The sequence below is a fragment of the Podarcis filfolensis genome, assembly GCF_964270895.1.
Source record: "Podarcis filfolensis genome assembly, chromosome: 2".
NCBI classification, from domain to species: Eukaryota; Metazoa; Chordata; class Lepidosauria; order Squamata; family Lacertidae; genus Podarcis; species Podarcis filfolensis.
The window spans coordinates 14,554,243-14,576,607 of record NC_139605.1 but is presented as its reverse complement, the minus strand read 5'-3'; the positions used below and the strand labels follow the sequence as shown (position 1 = coordinate 14,576,607).

Below are 22,365 nucleotides of genomic sequence, written 5' to 3'. Positions count from 1 at the left end.
TCTTCTGCAACCAGGCTAGGGACAAAGGTGAGAGCTGTTTCCTAGTTCTGCTGGATCTCTCAGCAGCTTTTGACACCATCGACCATAACATCCTTCTGGACCGTCTAGAGGGGCTGGGAGCTGGGGGCACTGTTATACTGTGGTTTCGCTCCTTCTTCCTGGGCCATGTTCAGAAAGTGGTGGTGGGGGATGAGTGTTCATGAAGGACCACACATATCTGCTATTTGGGTCCCTGAAGCACAGATTCACACAAAGCGGCAAAACGCTCTTGCAGGTTATTAACAGGATTTTTATTTGAAGTGCATATGCAGAACAAAGGCACAGGGCGATCAGTACGCAACCTGTACACAGTAGTCAGGGTGCGCCCCTTTATATAGAATTGCAAAATAGAATACCACCTGATCTCTTGTAAGTCACCTGATTTCTGGGAAATCAAAACTTATAATAAGTTCCTATATTACCATATAAGGTCTTGGTCTTCTCTCCCTCCTTCCTGCAACCTCCCTCATCCTGGTGTGACAATAAATCCTTGTTCTTTATCTCTATCTGTCCAGGCTAGACATTCTAACGAGGGGCCCATTTGCAATGTAACATTTAAGCTTGTCCTTCAATAATAGAACAATTATATTGTAATATGCTCCTTCATTCAGACCCCTGGGCTCTCACTTGTGGGGTGCCTCAGGGTTCTGTCCTCTCCCCTATGCTCTTCAACATCTACATGCAGCCACTGGGAGAGATCATCAGGAGGTTTGGGCTGGGTGTTCATCAGTAATTGGATGATACCCAGCTCTACCTCTCTTTCAAATCAGAACCAGTGAAGGCGGTGAAGGTCCTGTGTGAGTGCCTGGAGGCTGTTGGAGGATGGATGGCGGCTAACAGATTGAGGTTGAATCCTGACAAGACAGAAGTACTGTTTTTGGGGGACAGGAGGCGGGCAGGTGTGGAGGACTCCCTGGTCCTGAATGGGGTAACTGTGCCCCTGAAGGACTAGGTGTGCAGCCTGGGAGTCATTCTGGACTCACAGCTGTCCATGGAGGCACAGGTCAATTCTGTGTCCAGGGCAGCTGTTTACCAGCTCCATCTGGTACGCAGGCTGAGACCCTACCTGCTCGCGGACTGTCTCGCCAGAGTGGTGCATGCTCTGATTATCTCTCGCTTGGACTACTGCAATGCACTCTATGTGTGGCTACCTTTGAAGGTGACCCGGAAACTACAACTATTCTAGAATGCAGCAGCTAGACTGGTGACTGGGAGCAGCCGCCGAGACCATATAACATCGGTCCTGAAAGACCTACACTGGCTCCCAGTACGTTTCCGAGCACAATTCAAAGTGTTGATGCTGACATTTAAAGCCCTAAAAGGCCTCGGTCCAGTATACCTGAAGGAGCGTCTCCACCTCCATCGTTCTGCCTTGACACTGAGGTCCAGCACCGAGGGCCTTCTGGCGGTTCCCTCACTACGAGAAGCCAAGTTACAGGGAACCAGGCAGAGGGCCTTCTCGGTAGTGGCACCCACCCTGTGGAACACCTTCCCACCAGATGTCAAAGAGAAAAATAACTACCAAACTTTTAGAAGACATCTGAAGGCAGCCCTGTTTAGGGAAGCTTTTAAAGTTTAATAGGTTATTGTATTTTAGTGTTTTGTTGGAAGCCGCCCAGAGTGGCTGGGGAAACCCAGCCAGATGGGTGGGGTATAAATAAGAAATAATAATAATAATAATAATAATAATAATAATAATAATAATAATTACCAAAATGCAAACCCTTAAAAGAGATGTTTCTTCTTGGCTCGGGGTTTCTCTTGCCTACTTGCCAGCAGGGGGGAGGGAACTCTGTTGCAACAGAAAAATAAAGATCTGCCTTGCTTTCACTGCCTCCTGCCTCCATCCATTCATCTCTGACCAATCATGGACTTAGGGGACTCAGTCGCTTGGGGAGTTGGGCAGCAAAAGCCACCCACCCCTATTTTTTCTATCTTCTTCTTCTTCGTCTTCCATAAACACGATCATCAACAAACCTTTTATTGGCATCACATCCAAACATCCAAAACAAATCAATACAGAATTACCACTTCCCCAGTGGCACAAAACATTTGCTAAAAGAAAGGAGGCAGAGCAGTCTATTATCACATCTCTCGGTCTCCAGGGAAATCAGACGTCTGCAGTGTATTTCGACGACAAAAAACCAAATAGAGATATTTAGCCACTAACTTGGTGAGCTCCTGATCATTCCCCAGTAATAGAAAATGTATGACCTCCAACTCTGGTTTCAGAGAAGTGTGACCGGCCTAAGGTCACCCAGCAGCTGCATGTGGAGGAGCGGGGAAGCGAACCCGGTTCACCAGATTACGAGTCCACTGCTCTTAACCACTACACCACACTGGCTCTTCCAACATTCCTCTGCATTGTGCTGTATTATACTGGTGCGTTCACAAGTTATCACAGTGGAAAGACATGGGAAGGGGCTTCCCCAAGGATGTGTGTCTGTGGTTGGTGCTTTTTAATGTCTTCATGAATGACCCGTAGTTAAGGGCGGCGGAGAGGAGAAAAGAAAGAGTGTTAAAACAGAAAAGGGACCGAGAGGAGCTCTAAAGGGACGTCTCCAGGTGTTCAATGTAGCCACATAAGATAGCGTACCAATGACACTCCCTTCACCCACGGAAGGGTTTTCCTGAGCAGGGAGTTGCTCAAGCATGCTCTGGTTGTTAGAATTAAGTCACTCTAACCCCTTTAGACTAGACAGCATCTTAAAAAGCAGAGACATCACCTTGCCAACAAAGGTCCGTATAGTTAAAGTCATGGTTTTCCCAGTAGTGATGTATGGAAGTGAGAGCTGGACCATAAAGAAGGCTGATTGCCGAAGAATTGATGCTTTTGAATTCTGGTGTTGGAGGAGACTCTTGAGAGTCCCAGGGACTGCAAGAAGATCAAACCTCTCCATTCTGAAGGAAATCAGCCCTGAGTGCTCACTGGAAGGACAGATCCTGAAGCTGAGGCTCCAATACTTTGGCCACCTCATGAGAAGAGAAGACTCCCTGGAAAAGACCCTGATGTTGGGAAAGATGGAGGGCACAAGGAGAAGGGGACGACAGAGGACGAGATGGTTGGACAGTGTTCTAGAAGCTACAAACATGAGTCTGACCAAACTGCGGGAGGCAGTGGAAGACAGGAGTGCCTGGCGTGCTCTGGTCCAGGGGGTCACGAAGAATCGGACACGACTAAATGACTAAACAACAACAACCCCTTTAGAAATAGCTTGCCTCATTTCCTAATACAGTGGTACCTCAGGTTAAGTACTTAATTCGTTCTGGAGGTCTGTTCTTAACCTGAAACTGTTCTTAACCTGAAGCACCGCTTTAGCTAATGGGGCCTCCTGCTGCTGCCGCGCCACCAGAGCATGATTTCTGTTCTCATCCTGAAGCAAAGTTCTTAACCTGAAGCACTATTTCTGGGTTAGCAGAGTCTGTAACCTGAAGCGTCTGTAACCTGAAGCATATGTAACCCAAGGTACCACTGTAGATCAGAGTTCTCCAAACCTGGGTCTCCAGCTGTTTTTGGACTACAACTCCCATCATCCCTAGCTAGCAGGACTGGCAATCAGGGATGATGGGAATTGTAGTCCAAAATCAGCTGGAGACCCAAGTTTGGGGAACTCTGGTCTATAAGGAAATGAGGCAAGCTATTTCTAAATGGGTTAAAGTGACTTAATTCTAAACATGATCATAATCAGGCACGTTGATGAACTTCTGCGAACATATTGTTTAGGATTTGCATATGATTCCGCTGAATTTGCTCTATCGCCTTTTCTAATGCTGCTGGCTGACTTTTTAAAATATATATATATTTTTATTAAAGATTTATTGGTTTACAAATGTATGTGCAATGTCTCTTCTTTCAATTTACATCTTCTACAGATCAGTTTCATTTGTTGAGATATCAGTGTTACATTAGGAAGAAAAGGGGGAAGAGGTGGAGGGGGGATGGTGAGTGGGGCAGGGTGGGGTGGCAACACTCTTATTCTTCTACTTAGTGTATGTGTGGGGTTTTGTGTCAGTGTCACTTGTGTGGGTTCTCTTTACTATTCACTTATATTCCTTTGGTGGTGAGAGAGGTTGGGGGTGGCCTAGGGAGTGGGTGGTTGTCTTTGATTGGCTGTAGTGAAATTTGATTTCATGTGTGAGTGGTGTGTGTGTGTGTGTTTGGATCAGGTTAGCCACATTGATTCATATGCTGTTGGTGGGTTGCCGGCTGACATTATGAGATTGTTTGTGAGACTTTGGTATTGCAGGAGAGCATAGGAAATGGCCTCCATCTGTGTACACTTGCTCTCTTGAAGAAAGCAGTGCTGCATCATGACTTTGGATGGACACCGAATTCCAAACTGAATCAGGCTTATTCTAAAGAGGGGCAAAGCAACTCTGGACCAGTTTGAAGTGGGTCAGATTGATCCAGAGTGGTTTGGACTGATCTGTATCTCAAAACAAGCTAGAGCAGGCATAGGAAAACTCCAGCCCGCCAGATGTTTTGGAACTACAACTCCCATCATCCCTAGCTAACAGGACCAATGGTCAGGGATGATGGGAACTGTAGTCTCAAAAAACATCTGGAGGGCCGGAGTTTGCCTATGCCTGAGCTAGAGGCAGGGACTGATGGAAGAGTGGGGAGACAGCCCCACCCTTCCCGCGAGCGGCACCCACAGCATCAGTACATGTCCCCGCCCCAATATTATAATCATTATTATTAGAAAATAAAATAGAAAAGTTCTGGGGAAATGGTTGTCCCTCAACAAATATCAAATAAACACCAAGCACTTCTTCCACCAGATGGCAGCAGGTTGCCACATACACACATAAGTCTCTTTTCTTTTTTTCCTTTTTTTATATAATTTTTATTAATTTTTACATATTAGTTATCATTCATACAATAGAACTTCACATCTTATACAATCTTTTTGGACTTCCATCAGCCTCTCTGATGGTCTTCCGTTCTTATCACTCATTCTGCATTTCTTAAATTCCTATTGCCTTTAATTATCTTAACTAACAGACCCCCTCGTTACCTTTTTTTTTTTTTTTTGCAATATTTCAAATAGTCCACCTTACAAAACTTCTCACAAACCTACAAGCGTAATATGATCGTCACAATTACTCTCCAAATAGTCCGTAAATTTATGCCAGTCTTCTGTGAATCTCTGGTCCCACAGCTTTCGAATTCTTCATGTTAATTTATCTAATTCTGCATAGTCCATCAGTTTCATCCTCCCTTCTTCTTTTGTCGGTAATTCTTCTTGTTTCCAATTTTGTGCCAATAATATTCTTGCTGCCGCACACAAGTCTCTTTTCATGTTTATTGTTGCTTTAATGAACATACAGAACGAAGGTACTTCTGTTTCGTGTTTGCAACAGTGGTGAAGTGAGACCTTTGACTTGTAAGTTTATCACCAGCATTCTCTTGGTTCCATCCCTGCCTCTTAAAGCCTTCTCGGACAACACCCACCCACGGTTTGGAGACCTTACAGAAACTTGCTTTCCTCCTCCAGGCTGAGCTCTCTTAGGTGCGGCTCAGTATCCCCATTTGCAGGCAGCACGGCTCTGATCTCCCTTTCAATGGCCTGTGCTCTGGCCTCCAGCCCTCTCTCGAACTCTGCCTTCTTCTCCAGCACCAGCTCCTTCACCGCTTTCCGTGCCGCGTCGCAGCCCTCAGCTAACGCGGCTCGCTCGGCAGCCAGGCTTGGTTGGTCAGCTTCCATGGCCAGGAGGCGGCCTAAGCTGCTCACACGCTCCATGAGGTACTTCTCCGACACCAGGGTGTAAGTCTCGGAAATCATGCCTACCAGCTGGGCCATGCTGGAGGCGTTAAAAACATGCCCGTAAACCAGGTCAGCTGTGAAGGCTTTGGATGAGTAGCTAGAGATCTTCTGGGCTCCATCCACAGTGTCAGAAAATTCTTTCACACTCCAGACCAAGCAGGAATCAATTAAGTTGGAGATCATTTGGAAAAACCTCACCATCTTCTCCCATTGCTCCTTCACCCGCCCCAGGGCTTCCAGGCCTTTGATGAGCATTTTTCTGGCCGTGTCAAAGTCCACCTCCTTAACTTGATAGCCTCTCATGGTGCAGAGAATCTCCGCCAATTCCTCGTTCTGCTTCTTGAAGTTTTCAAAGCTCCTCTGATACTCCTCCCTCGTGGCCTTCAGCGTCTCTCGGCTCTGCTGTACTTTCAGACGGGCATTTTCCACCCCTGAGCTTGCTGCTCCCCCCATCTTGGACACGTTGGGTGGTTTGGGAGAAAAGGCCGGAGACCGAGTGTAGGCCTTGCTATAGGAGTCGAACTCCAAGGCCTTCTTGTGGAGCTGGTGTATCCCATCCAGCAAGCTCTTCCCCACAGAACCAATGCCACCCACCGCCGAGGCCACCTTCTCCAACTGTTGGCAAATATCCAACCCACCTTGGCAAATCTCCTGGGCTTTGACTTTGGGGTCGCACGCTTCCTCTTTCTCAATGGAGTCTCTCAGCCTCTGTAGGTTCTTCTTCACCCACTCCGTTTTGACCTCCCCACTCTTCTCATCAACAATCATAGATGCCTTAAGGCCTCCATGTTCATCCAAGACGTTCTTCAAGCTGGTAGCAAACGTTAACAGCTCAGCAGACTTGGAGCAGATGACACTAGCTGATATAAATGGAAACATCCTGGCCAGTCCCTCCCCACTGCCCATGCCAGCTGCTTCTCCCAGACTCCCCTGCCTCCCTGCTGCCATCCGTGTAAACTCAACCGAAAAAGCACTAAGGGTCTGAGTGAGGGTGGTGACCAACTCCATTCCCACTGCATCCCAGCCTGTGGGGATGGATTCCATGGCTTTCTTGTACTGTTGGAAGGACTCTTCCACATGCTCCCTCATCTGGTGGTGGTACTTTTCAGCCATCTCCTTGGCCTCCTTGGCCGACTTTTCTCTGATCTTGGCTTGCTCCAGAGCCATCTGCACTTCCTCCAGCTCCTTCTCGTAGCCCTGCTTGGCGTTGAGACAAGCCTCGAGGAGTTCCTGGATGAGGTTGATCACATCAGTGAACTTGGCCCTCACCGCCTTGGCCAGCCCACCACACTGCTCTGTCGCCGTCTGGAGGTTCCTCAACTGGTTAGGAAGCAAGGCGGTGACCACCTCGGCCTCCTGGATGAGAGTCCGCACAATCGTTTTCATCTGTTCCGGAATGCCGTTTGCCAGCAGCCTGATTTGGTCCATGTTGACGTGAGCCTCATTGAAGGCGGTCCAACCTCGATTGCTGACTTGGCACAAAGAGGCCTTGAAGGATTCTGGGTACTTGAGGTGCTGGAAGCCTCCCTGTGGTGGAAGCAGGTTGATGGAGAAGTCTCTCTGCCCTGTGGAGATGAAGATCAGCTCCCCCAAGATAGCAATGGAGATGGGCGCTGGCATGAGAAACTCTTCCCAGTTGGCGTACGGTTTCATGAGAAGCTCGGTTTCTTTGCGGACGTCATGTCCTTTGCTGAGGGTCTCCACAGCCTTGACCAAACCATGTGGTTTTCCTTCTGGTGATGCCATCGTGCGGAGCCTGCGGGACAAAAGTGACATGTCATTCGGGAAAGAGGACCTTGAGAACAAGCCCACCACATTTAATTTTTTCATTCACTCACTCACTCACTCACTCACTCACTCACAAACATTACTCTTTTAACCAAACAGATCCACCTAAAAACTGGAGCCTGAGTCACAAGGGGCAGTCACCTGACTAGTGATAGGTCTCTTAAAACCAACAAATTCCTCACCAAGTGTAGGTTGTTGAGACAAGCAAAATCTTGATACTATAGGGAACCAGAAGTTGTAAGTCTCTGAGCATATTCTTGTCAACGTACCTGAAGCTGCAAGATTATAACTCTATCCATTTACCAGAAATAATACTTAGGGGTTGTATGAGCCAGAAAACTGGTACCGTGAATTGGTTTCTTGAACAAACACAAGGGGCCATGATTCTAAGATTGGTAGGCCATTTCGCTTCCCCTTGAGAGACAGCCAGCAGGTGACTCCCAACAGCCGTAATTCTACAGATCTGATTTGTGGTAGGTCATCTGATACTATCTGCATCCATGGGCAATACTGATTATATAAACCATCCTCCCCCAGCTTGGTGTCCTTCACGTATTTTGGACTACAACTCCCATCATGCCTCATCACTGGCCATGCTGGCCAGGCTGGCAGGAGCTGGAATCCAACAACATCTGGAGGGTACCAGTTTGTCACAGGCTACACATACTTGAGCCTTGGAGACTCCCAAGTCAGATCAGAGCATAGTGAGAGTTGGGTTCTTTAGAACAGAGGTGGGGAGAAAGTAGATTGGTATCTACTAGTAGATCTCTGGGTGATTTCCAGTGGATAAGCAACTCCTGTTTAACAAGAGCAGCATCAAAATGATTATTCTCCTTGTCACCACAATTAGACTGCTGAAATGAAGAAAACTTAGGTGTGGATTTTTATGTGGAAAGTCTGTGAGTATAGCTCAGTTCTGGCACTCAGAACAAGTCAGTGTGCTCAGCAGCAGCAGCTCACAGGTAATAATAATAATAATAATAATAATAATAATAATAATAATAATAATATTTATACCCCGCCCATCTGGCTGGGTTTCCCCAGCCACTCTGGGGGGCTCCCAACAGAATATTAAAAACACGATAAAAGATCTAACATTAAAAACTTCCCTAAACAGGGCTGCCTTCAGATGTCTTCTAAAAATCTGATAGTTGTTTTCCTCTTTGACATCTGGTGGGAGGGCGTTCCACAGGGAAGGTGCCACCACCGAGAAGGCCCTCTGCCTTGTAACTTGGCTTCTCGCAGTGAGGGAACCGCCAGAAGGCCCTCGGCACTGGACCTCCTTCAGATATACTGGACCGATGCCATTTAGGGCTTTAAAGGTCAGCACCAACACTTTGAATTGTGCTGGGAAACGTACTGGGAGCCAATGTAGGTCTTTCAAGACCGGTGTTATGTGGTCTTGGCAGCTGCTCCCAGTTACCAATCTAGCTGCCGCATTCTGGATTAGTTGTAGTTTCCGGGTCACCTTCAAAGGCAGCCCCACATAGGGCGCATTGCAGTATTCCAAGCGAGGTAGGGATGGATGGATTTGCCAACTGCAATTCTCTCATTTGTCCAACCTTAGATTTGGTACTCCAATTTCTGCAGCAAATTTGCAACTTTGGAAAAGCCTCATGAAAATCTACTGCATTTTAGTGGCCATTTCTCCTGATACGCTATAATGCATTCACGTATGCTATTTTCAGGAATATATGTGTTTTCATGTCCACTTGATCTTAAAACAATTCCTGTACACATTGCTTGGGTGGAGAACGGCACTGCAAAATTCGGAGAAGTGTATATTTTGAATGGTGGCGTGTTTTGGAATGTGCCAATTTGGTAGGTTTGCCTTCAAAAGCAAATGTAATCTCCCACATCCCTAATCACAGGGAAACATGTTCTTTAGTTCTAAGCATATGTTGTTTTGCATCTTGGTCTGTTTTGTGGCTCTTTGAGTTCCAGTAAAAAAAAAGCAAGGTCCTGCAAATCTGATGCCTGCCCTCCCTTGCTATGGATGGTGCTTGCTTTCTAAAGGCAGCATAAAGGTAAAGGTAAAGGGACCCCTGACCATTAGGTCCAGCCGTGGCTGACTCTGGGGTTGCGGCGCTCATCTCGCTTTATTGGCTGAGGGAGCCGGCGTACAGCTTCCGGGTCATGTGGCCAGCATGACTAAGCCGCTTCTGGCCAACCAGAGCTGCGTACGGAAATGCCGTTTACCTTCCCGCTGGAGTGGTACCTATTTATCTACTTGCACTTTGACGTGATTTTGAACTGCTAGGTTGGCAGGAGCAGGGACCGAGCAACGGGAGCTCACCCCGTCGCAGGGATTCGAACCGCCAACCTTCTGATCGGCAAGTCCTAGGCTCTGTGGTTTAACCCACAGCGCCACCCGCGTCCCTTAAAGGCAGCATAGGGCGCCAGAATGTCAGGATTTTCTTAAAACTTAGTAGCCGTCTGTGAGTTACAGCTGGGGGCGGAAGAGGCCACTGGCCCCAGTCTCTGGATTCTCTTGGAAGGTAGCAGATGTTGAAGCTACAGCCAATTAACTTAGAATCAGGAGGATTCTAGAAGAGAGAGTTATAGGAAAGAAACCAGGCAGGGAAGTCTTGGGGCAGTCTAATGGGTTACCTAGATGGAAGAAATGATACCGAAAGTCAGGGTTTCCGTGTTCTCTGAAATGGCAAGAAGATGTAGCAATTCATGGAAATGAATGGATTTGACAGCTTTGTGCAAGGAATCTGAAATGCGCCTACTTTTAGCTTACTGAGTCAATTTGCCATTTGACTGACTGGTTTATGGGCTCAAACAACTCTGTTGCAACATAATTTGCTGCCCTCACTTTTTGTTATCCTTCTTCAAGGATTGACAGCCTTGGATTGCCTTTGGGTTTACAAAAACACACAAGCCGTTAATCAACTACCCCTGGTAACAACAAGCGGGGTCTGAGCTGGGGAAGGGCAGGGGAAACGGATGGAAAAAGCAGATAGCCATAAAAGTGGATGGGTTTATTAGCCCTTGCTTAACATTCCCTCGTAAAAGGCTCGGAGAGCCTTCCTCTCTTTTGAGGCTATAAAACATTATCTTGCAGATGGGAATAGTTCCAAACATGTGGCCTGTTAGTTAAGAGTGATGTGTCCACAATCAAACAATTAGTTTGGATTCATAATATTGAAGAAGAAAGAACTACAAAATTTGCAAGTTCATGTACTACAGGTCAAAACTACAAAAGTAAAAAATAAAATTGTGTTGCCACTTTAATATAGGTCAATATCAGTCCCTTCATACGATGATAACCATTTGCCCTGAGTGCATTCTTGTGCATATCTCTCTCAGGGTTTACACACTTTTCTTCTCGTCCCGCTGCTTTTCCCTGGGGGAAACTGCTTTTTTACACCGAATTGGAGCAAACGGCAATGGGCTTTTCCGCAGATTGAGGTTTGTTCTGATTAAAAGCTAAAGAGAAGGTCCCCTTTGCAGGGACAAAGAAAGGACAAGCAGAGCGGTCAGTGGGCTGTTTGCCCTTTTCATTTTTTCCATTACAAAACACGTTGCACAAATGTGTGAACTTTCAAATGGTCTACTTCTAAAAAATACGGTACACCCCACCGGGTGCGGGTGGGGGCAAGCTTCTTGTCGCCTCCCCAGCTCTGCTGTTTACAGAATTCCCACTCTGTGTATACACCAGACATTCAAAGCACATTTCCCCCCACATTCTGAGAATTGTAGCTTACCCCTCACAGAACTACAACTCCCAGCGCCATTAACAAATTACAGTTCGCGGGATTCTTGGAAAGGGCAAATGTGCCCTGAACATGCCTTAAAGGTCTGGTGTGGATGCAGCCCCTGATTCCTAGCATTCAGCCCCTTACCCTGATTAACTAGAATCTACTTCCTTTCCCCCAATAAAACTAGGAATCTGTTGTTCTGTTGAGGCAGCCAGTGCTCCCAGTGCTGCCCTTGTGGAACTCAGCAGAGAGAAGGATGTGAGCAAAACTGCCTATCATTACTCTGGCTCCACCTACTGTCCTCTTTTTGTCTTCTGCCAATAGGCATCAGTCACTACTGTGTTGACCCCTTATTCCACTACTGAAGGGTGTCTAATGATGGCTAATGTTTTTCCGTGATCTTCCTCATACGTTATCCCTTTTCTTGCCCTCCCTTTCATAAGCTTACTTCTTAGTGGTGTTCTCTTTTTTAATAATAATAATAATAATAATAATAATAATAATAATAATAATAATTTTTACTGGTTTTACAAATCCGTTCATATAAATAAAATTGTTGCAAATATCAAAATTCAAACAAGATTCTTCCGAATCTCAGGACTTCCCTCCACCCCTCAGTGGGTTCTTAAAATACGTTTGTCAACTGCATACAGTGGTACCTCAGGTTACAGATGCTTCAGATTACAGACGCTTCAGGTTACTTTGCTTCAGGATGAGAACAGAAATTGCGCAGCAGCGGCGCAGCGGCAGCAGGAGGCCCCATTAGCTAAAGTGGTGCTTCAGGTTAAGAACAGTTTCAGGTTAAGAACAGACCTCCGGAACGAATTAAGTTCCTAACCCGAGGTACCACTGTATTATAAGTTCATCCAAATTACAGTCCTCCGTTATGTCCAAAGTCTCTGTTACGTTGCAAGAGTTATTAAAAGCCTGCCAAATAGTCCAAGTTTTTACAGTGTTCTTTTAGACATAATCTACATTTCCCCCAATCTCTATTGAAGTTTTCTGCTTTTTAGTAATGTTCTCCATCCAGCCCCCACGCCGCTCCATTAAAATCCCAAGGCCCACAACTTTGTAGCGCCTCAATAGTCCTCCTCACCACCCTGTTCATTTCGCACTAATTTTTACAGTAAAATGAGCCGCCAGTGCTAAAATCTCCAGGGATCCGCCCTTGCATCAAAGCTCACTCACCTTTCGTCGAGCCAAAAGACAAGGGTGCAGTGTGTTCAGGTCTCAGCTTAGGGCCCCATAAATAGGCTGTGGGTATGTTAAGCCACATACCCCAAGCATTTCGAAATACCTGGCTGTACATGGACATAAATCCTAGTTCCTCCCAAGTTGATGTTTAAACCCTTGGGCTGGGTAGTGAGGAATGGGATGAGCTGCCGCGTCTGCATTCTACATTCCGATTGGCTTACCATCCCTGTTATTTGCAGGTGTTCCTGGAAAGCAAAGTGTAGATTTGGAAGCACGGACAAGATCCAGAGCAAACGAAGATTACGCAAGTGGCCGCTTCCAACAGGGTAAGTCTCTACAGCAAAGGAAAAGTTGGATGGCTGTCAGTGGCGAAGCTGCATGCTCCGGCACCGGGGGCATGGCTTGCGTGCGTCCTGGGGGCATGCGCCCGGCGTGGGGAGTTGCGCGGCGTGTATCTGGGGGTGTGTGGCCACGATAGCACCCCCTCCCCGATGGTGCCAGGGGCGATGCGCTCCCTGCCCCCCCCATTCCTCCGCCAGTGTGGGCAGTAACATTGAGTTTCTGGCACCAAATGGAAAGCATACACAGTGGTACTTCTGGTTGCAAACGGGATCCGTTCCGGAGGCCCATTCGCAACATGAAAGGAACGCAACCCGCAGCGGCGAGTCTGCGCATGCGCGGGTTGCGATTTGCCGCTTCTGCGCATGTGCGTGACATCATTTTGTGTGTCAGCGCAAGCGGTGAAACCCGGAAGTAACCCTTTCCGGTACTTCCGGGTCACCACAGGACACCACCTGAAAAAAACGTAACATGAAGCAAATGTAGCATGAGGTATGCCTGTATGTTTTATGACAGATGACTTCTATCCCCGCTCCCCCGCAATTTAAGTCGGTAGCAAATATAATGGGGCAGGGACCACAGATCATTGATTTTGAAAGGAGGAGTGGAGTTTGAATGCAGAAATTCCAATATTCAATCCCTGGTATCTTCGCTTGAAGATGAAAGGGAGTGGAATTGATCGGAACGGCCACTGGCTACCAGTCAGAGTAGACAATACCGAGGTGAATGGACAAATAGTCTGAGCTGGTATATTCAAGTTTCCAAATAATGCAGAATGTTTTTTTCAGGCAGGACAGATCTAACAACAACAACAAAAAATGGGTATGTTCAACCTTACAAGACTTGCCAATAATGTTACAGTGGTACCTCGGGTTAAGAATTTAATTCGTTCTGGAGGTCCGTTCTTAACCTGAAACTGTTCTTAACCTGAGGTACCACTTTAGCTAATGGGGCCTCCCGCTGCTGCCACACGATTTCTGTTCTCATCCTGAAGCAAAGTTCTTAACCCGAGGTACTATTTCTGGGTTAGCAGAATCTGTAACCTGAAGCGTATGTAACCTGAAGCGTCTGTAACCCGAGGTACCACTGTACATGAAGTCAGAATGTATTTTAGAGCAAACTGGGGAAGGGGAGAGATAAACAAGCTCATGGCTAAACTGGTGACTGGTAGCGAAGAGGGCGTAATTTGTTCAGTTCAGCCTAATATGTACACAAACCGAAACATACCTAGCTAGCCTTTTAAATTCATATTTCTCCAGATACTGCCATGCAGTTCCTTGACCCAAAAATCGGTACCAAAAAACAAACAAAAAAGCATGTGTTAGGGGAAAGTGCACATGAAAATGAATATATTGCTCGATGTAATATACAAAAATGCATTTTTTTTAGAGGGAATTCCTTGTAAGATGTTACATCAGGCAATGTTATTCTGCACAGAAATGCACAAAATTATGTACATTGGTGTACATAAATTAGGTGAAATGCGCATGAGGAGGTGAACAAATTTTAATGCACCTTTTTTTAAAAAAATGCAAACAAATGCAGTCACCAAGGCATTTCAGTGCTAAATAAAAGATTGATTTTAGAAAGCATGATGAAAGAAGAAAAAACAATTATAGTAAAACGTGTAGAAGAGGATAGGTTCCGCTGCCTGATATATCACTTTACTTGTCAAAACCACACCATAGAAAGGTAGTACAATGTTGTCTGTTCTTTCAACACAAAAAAGGCCAGGTTTTCAGCAAACTGAGAAAAATGGGGAACCACAGTAAGTCAATGATTTGATCACAGGGGCCAGCAAAGTTTTTGTGGCTTGGGCCGGTTCACGGTCTCGCAGATGCCGTGGCGGCCAGAGTGTGTGCGCACGCATGCGCAAACACTATTTCTGGCGCTCCTTCCAGCGTGGAGAGGTGCGCAGCTTCCCATTGGCTGCTGGAGCTTCCTGCAACCAATGGGAAGCCGGCCAGCGTCGTGAAAGGCGGTCCCCGCTCTGCTCCGCACCGGTTTAGCGCAACGCACGGGAGCCGAATAAGCAGGTGGCGGGGGTCCCTGAGTGGGCGGCAGGGGTCCATGGGCCAGTAAACAACCCTCATGGGCTGCTTGTGGCCCATGGGCCTTAGGTTGCTGACCCCTGATTGATGGCATCATGCAGACGCCCAGTAAAATGTGAGTGAGTGAAGCATGCCAGGGCTGGGGTTCAGGACACCAAAGAGCTACTTCGTCCGGTTACAAACAGATGATTAACTTGCCACATTATCCTCCAGTTCCCCTTTCGGACCACATTTCATAATGACAGCTATGGTCCTCAGGTGGGTCTTGTCTTAACTTCTGACCTGATATCCCTGGACAATGGGCTTGCATTCCTGAGTGGGGTGGTAAGAGGGGACCCTCTGCCTTAATCTGAGCAAACACGAGCCTGCGTGCCATTAAATGGTCTCGTCTCAATTCTAGTCAGGGATCCTTTGTAGCTGTTGGACAACATTATCCCCATAATTCCTGGCCATTATTTATGTTTGAGGGTAAAGGGCCTTCTCGGTAGTGGTGCCTGCCATGTGGAATGTCCTCCAGTCAGATGTCAAGGAAATAAACAACAACTATTATTATTATTACAGGGACGCGGGTGGCGCTGTGGGTTAAACCACAGAGCCTAGGATTTGCCAATCAGAAGGTCGGCGGTTCGAATCCCCGCGGCGGGGTGAGCTCCTGTTGCTCAGTCCCAGCTCCTGCCAACCTAGCAGTTCGAAAGCACGTCAAAGTGCAAGTAGATAAATAGGTACCGCTCCGGCAGGAAGGTAAACGGCATTTCCGTGCGCTGCTCTGGTTCACCAGAAGTGGCTTAGTCATGCTGGTCACATGGCCCGGAAGCTGTACGCTGGCTCCCTTGGCCAATAAAGCGAGATGAGCACTGCAACCCCAGAGTCGGCCACGACTGGACCTAATGGTCAGGGGTCCCTTTACCTTTACCTATTATTATAATTATTAATTGAATTTATATATAAAACCACAAAATATATAATCAAAATAAAAACAACAGCCCAATAATGCCCCCCCCAAACCACATTTTAAAAGGGCATATCTGATTTTAGAAGACACCTGAAGGCAGCCCTATTCAGGCACGTTTTTAATGTTTGATGTCTTACTGTGCTTAATGTTTTCATTTGTTGGAAGCTCCCCAGAGTGGCTGGGGCAGCCCAGTCAGATAGCTGGCATTATTATTATTATTATTATTATTATTATTATTATTATTGCTGATGGGAATCATAGTCCAATTTTGGGAAGGAACCACACTTGCATTTGACATCTCCCTCCCAATGAACCCCCCACAGTCCAGGCATATGATGCAACTTTTATTTTAACCCACCAAGTTGACCCACCTGCCTGGTTGTCACCTCTACATTTTATTGCCCCTCAGGGCCTTTTTCAGTTTATTCCTTATCGGTAGGATGGCAATTTGTCTCTATTACTTGACTAAAAGGAATGTGGAGGCCACTGCCTCAGGGCGGTTGGCACATCTTTGCTGATCTCTGGAGAAATTGTCTTACGTACAGAAACCAAGCCCTCCTTCCAACACACTGAGGAGGGAATTCCCCCTGCCAAGAGTGAGAATTAAGGCGGTTCACGAGAGAGGAAGAGGATTCCATGGCAATGAGAGTTGATATTATCTTAGGGTCGGTTTTTTACAGGCCCATGTTGCAATTCAGGATGAACTGAGGCTTATGATGGGCTCCTCCAAGCACGTTCCAAGTTACTGTATTGCGTTTGGGCCAATGGGTTTCACTGACCAAAGCCAAGAAGAAAACTAGTGAATGAGTAATCTACTGTTGCTGAATCCACACTGGGTGGTTTCTGCTTTGATCAGTGACGCTCAAGGACGTACAACATAATGCACCAATAACTCAATCTTATGCATGTTTATTTTAATTTCAATTCAATTTGTATACAGTCGTACCTCGGAAGTCAAATGAAATCCGTTCTAGAAGTCCATTCGACTTCCAAAACATTCGGAAACCAAGGCGCGGCTTCCGATTGGCTGCAGAAAGCTCCTGCAGCCAATCAAAAGCCTCGTCGGACGTTCGGGATCCAAAGAACATCCGCAAACCGGAACACACACTTCCGGGTTTGTGGCATTCGGGAGCCAAAACGTTCGACTCGCAAGGCTTTCAGGATCCAAGGTATGACTGTACTGCCTTTCTTTATAACTTATAACTATACCCAAGGAAGGACTAAATATCCAACAACAGCAAAAATCACATTATTGTCCTATAACAGAGAAATCCTAACTCTGACCAGAAAGCAGCAGCTTCCTATGTTTGTTCCTGGGGCCATAAAAAATGCAAGTACTATAATAAAACTTTTGGGAGACAAGTTAGGGAGCTGCATCTCTCTGGGTGGTGGTCATTTCTGGATTAGGGATGCACATTTTTCTTTCACAGTTAATGTGAAGAACTGCTGCGATCTAGAATAAGGGGTCAGCAAACTTTTTCAGCAGGAGGCTGGTCCACTGTCCCTCAGACGTTGTGGGGGGCTGGACTACATTTTTGGGGGGGAGGAGAACGAATTCCTATGCCCCACAAATAACCCAGAGATGCATTTTAAATAAAAGGACACATTCTACTCATGTAAAAACATGCTGATTCCCGGACTGTCTGCAGGCCAGATTTAGAAGGTGATTGGGCTGGATCTGGCCCCTGGGCCTTAGTTTGCCTACCCTTGATCTAGAATAGGTAAAGGTAAAGGGACCCCTGACTATTAGGTCCAGTAGTGACAGACTCTGGGGTTGCGGTGCTCATCTTGCTTTATTGGCTGAGGGAGCCGGCGTACAGCTTCCGGGTCATGTGGCCAGCATGACTAAGCCACTTCTGGCAAACCAGAGCAGCACACGGATACGCCATATACCTTCCCGCCGGAGTGGTACCTATTTATCTACTTGCACTTTGACGTGCTTTCTTTCGAACTGCTAAGTTGGCAGGAGCAGGGACTGGATTTGGATTTGGATTTGATATCCCGCTTTATCACTACCCTAAGGAGTCTCAAAGCGGCTAACAATCTCCTTTCCCTTCCTCCCCCACAACAAACACTCTGCGAGGTGAGCGGGGCTGAGAGACTTCAGAGAAGTTTGACTAGCCCAAGGTCACCCAGCAGCTGCGTGTGGAGGAGCAGAGACGCGAACCCGGTTCACCAGATTACGAGTCTACCACTCTTAACCACTACAGCACACTGGCTCTCGGGAGCTTACCCCGTCGTGGGGATTCGAACCGCCGACCTTCTGATCGGCAAGTCCTAGGCTCTGTGGTTTAACCCACAGAGCCACCCATTGATCTAGAATAGATGATGCCTAATGTGTGGAGTAAAGCGAGGACTATTCCGTCAGGACATTCCTTGAGCAACATTTTCATAAATTCACAACGGTGTCCCAAATTAGCCTCCTTTCACTAAGTTCTGAATCTGGCTTTCTGCATGAAGCTTGCTACACGAGTGTCCTTAATACGCTCTCCATTTCTGTTTCCCCTTCTAGCTCCCATCCAGCATGGCTCTTGTGCATGATACGACTTATAACTCCTCCATCAAGGAACACCTGGAGGCGGGAATGCAGGAGCTTGTGCTCCTCACCGGGCTTCTGCTGCTCCCGTGGTCAAATAAGGAGGAGATGTGTGCTAAAACCCGTGGCCAGGTCACCAAAGCATCGCATCGTTTTTCCGAGGCCGAACAGAGTCTCGAGTCTCGCCTGCAGCTACTCGATTCCCAGTCGGAGGCCCTGATAGCCATGAAGAAACTCATGCAAGATGACCTGCAGGAGAAGAAGGGGGACTTGGCGGACCTCGGAACCCAGATCGTTGCCCTCAAGGAAGCTGAGAAGAAGTCCCAGGAAATGCTGAAAACTGCGGAGTTGCATCTGGAACATACAGAGGAGCAGCTGAGACTGGCTCGTGAGGGAGTGGCAAGGAACCGTGTGGGCCGGGAAATCGGCCTCCGGATGATGGCCCTGCCAGGGCTTGGGTCGTTCATTGGTAGGTTATCCCCTGAGCCAGCAAGTCTTGAATCAGAAGTGGTACCTTCAAGATACCAGAACATCTCACCCCAACCCATTCCCTCAATACACCCATGAAATATACTTGGAGTCGAGTGTGGATTTCATGCTCTTTATTCAGTTCATAGTAGTGAGGAATGAAAGTTCCCCCAAAATATCTGTTTTATATACATTATTTACACAATGGGACGCATGTGATTGGCTAATTCTGGGATTCTCCTGTAGGCCAATCAGGTTGTGGATTCACTTCCACCTGGAGCTGGATTGGGTGGCTCCTGCGGACCAATCATATTGCTGCATTGTTCTAGGACCAATCATAGTGCTGCATTCTGAATCCTATTGTTCTAGGACCAATCAGACTGCTGCATTTTGGATCCTATTCAACTCAATACATAACACCCCAGATGAAATTATCACTGATTTGTCTTTTCTTTTAGGAGCTGGCATGGCTATTGGTTACCAGGCGGCCTTGGACTCAGCAGAGAAACTACTAACTGAGGCACAGCAGGCTGTGGACCTCTGCACAGCCCAAGTGGCTGGCTACAGTGACAAGATCGCACGCCTCTCCCAAAAGGAGCAGAAGGTGCAAACTGGAATCAACTCCGCAAATCAGAGGATCCCCCAGATTGAAGCCCAGTGTGGTGAGCTGCTTGCTCTCCAGAGGGAAGTGTCAGTGCAGCAGTCCTGGATCAGAAACTGCCTTTCCCTGTTGGATCTGTTGGCAGGCAAGATTCACGCAGCTGAAGTCATGTCCAGCTACGCCTGTGTCCCTGGGTTGCTGGTGGATGTCTTGGAGGAAATCGCAGCCGTGTTGGGAGGGAAGGACGGAGCAGCATTCCAGGCTGATAAGGAACTCCAGGCCTCCGTTCTGGAAATCAACAAAGCTGTGAATTCTCTGAGAGCCAGGGCAAGAAAGAATGTGTCCAGTGATGATTAACCTCTCCATGGTCTCTCCAATCAAAATGATTTTAAACAGTACTGCACTGTACCTGTTGCCCATTCCATTCCCCCATTTCTAATGTGTACGAGATGCGTACCTAAATGCTGCTTACCTACACAATTTGTAAGGGTTTTGGTGGCAGGATTTTGTATTGGAGTAAACAAAGTCCAATAACTTTACTAGGTCATGCAGTATTTTAAATCTGCAAATGTCCTGAAAAAATTCTGGATACTGTATTGAGTGTGAAAAGCAACTGTCTTTTGTGTATTTCTCCTGTATATTTTGGCTCACAACTGTTCGCAGGACAAGTATTTTATTGCCCTTTTGTGAGGGTGATGGTTTTTTGTCTGGCTTGGATGTAGGGAGCAAGGTTGGGGTGGCTATTTGCAGTGCTTTTGTCAGCCAGCACCAAAAACAAGACCCAGCCTTTCCCTCCTGCCTATGAAATCGACCTGTTGTGTTAAATCCAGGCTATGTTTGCTGCCCTTTGTATTGAAATCAGTGGGAGTTTAGTCAGTCATAGGTGACTATCTTTTTTGCACTGGTTTTCAATGAGACCTGATTTAGTGTGGATCCAACCCCCTCTCAAAATAAGCTTTCTCCACAAAAGTGATATCATTCCTCCCTGCTTGCTATGGAGAGAATATTGGATGCAATACACTTTGAGAGGCCTTCTTTAGCTCTGTATATGGTGACAACAGTGCAGTATGTCCCGCTGTATTTATTGGGGCTTATTCCCTAATACAGGGACACGGGTGGCGCTGTGGTATAAACCACTGAACCTAGGGCAGGGGTCAGCAACCCGCGGCTCCGGAGCCGCATGTGGCTCTTTTACACCTTTGCCGCGGCTCCGGGGCGGATACTAGCGAGGAGAGGAGGCGCATTGTGCGCCCCGACACTCCCCACTGTGGCGGGCGCTGTACTGGCTGTGACGTCGCATGGGGGCTGTACGTGCGTTAGTCACGCACCGTCCCGACGTCACCTTCCCGCCCACCCGCTACATTGTAAGGGGCATGTACGCTGGTCACTGCATTGAAAGGGGGCATGTACGCTGGTCACTGTTTTGAAGGGGAGTGAAGAACACACACACACACAAAGGTAACTTGTTAATTTAACGTTTATTTCTATGAGGAGGAGTAATTCTGAGGGGTCAAACAAAGAAATAATTTAAAAAAAGGACAAAAAAGTTATTTTTATAATGACGAGTTTTGCGGCTCCCAGTTTTTTTTCCTTCGGAAACGGGTCCAAGTGGCTCTTTTTGTCTTAAAGGTTGCAGACCCCTGACCTAGGGCTTGCCAATCGGAAGGTCGGCGGTTCGAATCCCTGCGACGGAGTGAGCTCCCGTTGTTCGGTCCCAGCTCCTGCCCACCTAGCAGTTCGAAAGCAGAACAGTGCAAGTAGATAAATAGGTACCGCTCCGGCGGGAAGGTAAATTGCATTTCCGTGGGCTGCTCTGTTTCGCCAGACGCGGCTTAGTCATGCTGGCCACATGAAGGAAGCTGTACGCCGGCTCCCTTGGCCAATAAAGCGAGATGAGCGCCGCAACCCCAGAGTCGTCCGTGACTGGACCTAACGGTCAGGGGTCCCTTTACCTTTACCTTACTCCCTAATATAAGTGTTTATATTGTAGCCTCACATAGCTATGATTCTGTAATCTTTAAGATAAAAAATCTGACTCACACATATAATTTCTAGGGGTCAGAGGAGCGGTTAGATTGGAAATGCCATTTTGTCCTTATTTTGATATGTCTCAAATGATTATGGTTTTGCTGAAATACATTTTACTTTTTGTTAATGGTTCAGAATTCTTGCCCTCCATAAGGAGGTCTGGGGGCAGGCTATATACTTCATACAAAGGAGAAGGAAATAGGCAGCGGGTCAGAGAACCTCTGTAATTGTAAGCTGATAGAAAAGGTGTGCATAAAGACTCAAATCAACAAATCCCGGATTGTGTTTGGTGTGGATGCTCAAGAGAAACTTTCATCTGCCTGAGTATAAATTCAAGGTGCTGTGTACAAAACCTGTTTTATGTGCATTATTAAGCCAGATAATAATAAAAAACTTTACCAAAAAAACGGAGCAGTTTAGACATATTTGCAAGATGGGCAAATCCTGCAGCCAGTGGTCAATGAAAGGGCCGGGGGAAAAGAGAGAAAGAATCACATTTTTAAAATAAAAATAAAAATTGAGAAACAGATAACAAGCTGTGGAACTGCCAGAGCCATTGACGTCCTGTCACGGAGCTTCCTGATTGGGTAGTCCACACCCTTCAGCCCCTCCTTCCTCGCTATTGGGCCGGTCGTTCTCTCCTATCCAGGTTATTAGCAGCGGTTGCCGAGATACCGTTAGCAGCATCTCCAACGCTCAGCAAGGCTATCTGTCACTTACGCCACGCCGTCCTCTGATTGGCTGATGTCACGAGGGCGGGCCGTGGCGGCTCGCTTTCCCTTCAGACCCTAGCCCCGCCGATTCGGCGCTGACTTCATTCACGGGCCCGCTCGCCCGCCCATCACGCCTCGCTCCGTTCCGATTGGCTTTGCGCTGAAGGGTGGGGCGTGCCTT

General features: G+C 47.1%; 2 protein-coding genes across 3 annotated transcripts; one reads left to right on the top strand and one right to left on the bottom strand.

Moving 5' to 3' along the window:
• Window positions 1-4,944: 4,944 nt before the first annotated feature.
• On the bottom strand, window positions 4,945-12,574 carry LOC310756651 (uncharacterized protein). Its single transcript, XM_083601149.1, has 2 exons — window positions 12,491-12,574; window positions 4,945-7,563 (listed from the first exon to the last, which is right to left on the bottom strand). The coding sequence occupies exon 2, from the start codon at window positions 7,551-7,553 to the stop codon at window positions 5,511-5,513; it is 2,043 nt and encodes a 680-aa protein (XP_083457275.1). The 5' UTR covers window positions 7,554-7,563; window positions 12,491-12,574; the 3' UTR covers window positions 4,945-5,510.
• Window positions 12,575-12,682: 108 nt separating this feature from the next.
• Window positions 12,683-21,156, top strand: LOC310757110 (uncharacterized protein). Of its 2 annotated transcripts, none has more exons than XM_083602282.1 (3): window positions 12,683-12,822; window positions 18,351-18,843; window positions 19,301-21,156. In XM_083602282.1, exons 2-3 carry the CDS (start codon window positions 18,363-18,365, stop codon window positions 19,798-19,800), a joined length of 981 nt encoding a protein of 326 aa, XP_083458408.1. In that variant the 5' UTR covers window positions 12,683-12,822; window positions 18,351-18,362; the 3' UTR covers window positions 19,801-21,156. The 2 variants fall into 2 exon arrangements, with proteins under 2 accessions (XP_083458408.1, XP_083458409.1); XM_083602283.1 differs by lacking the exon at window positions 12,683-12,822 and adding an exon at window positions 16,790-17,007.
• Window positions 21,157-22,365: the final 1,209 nt, after the last annotated feature.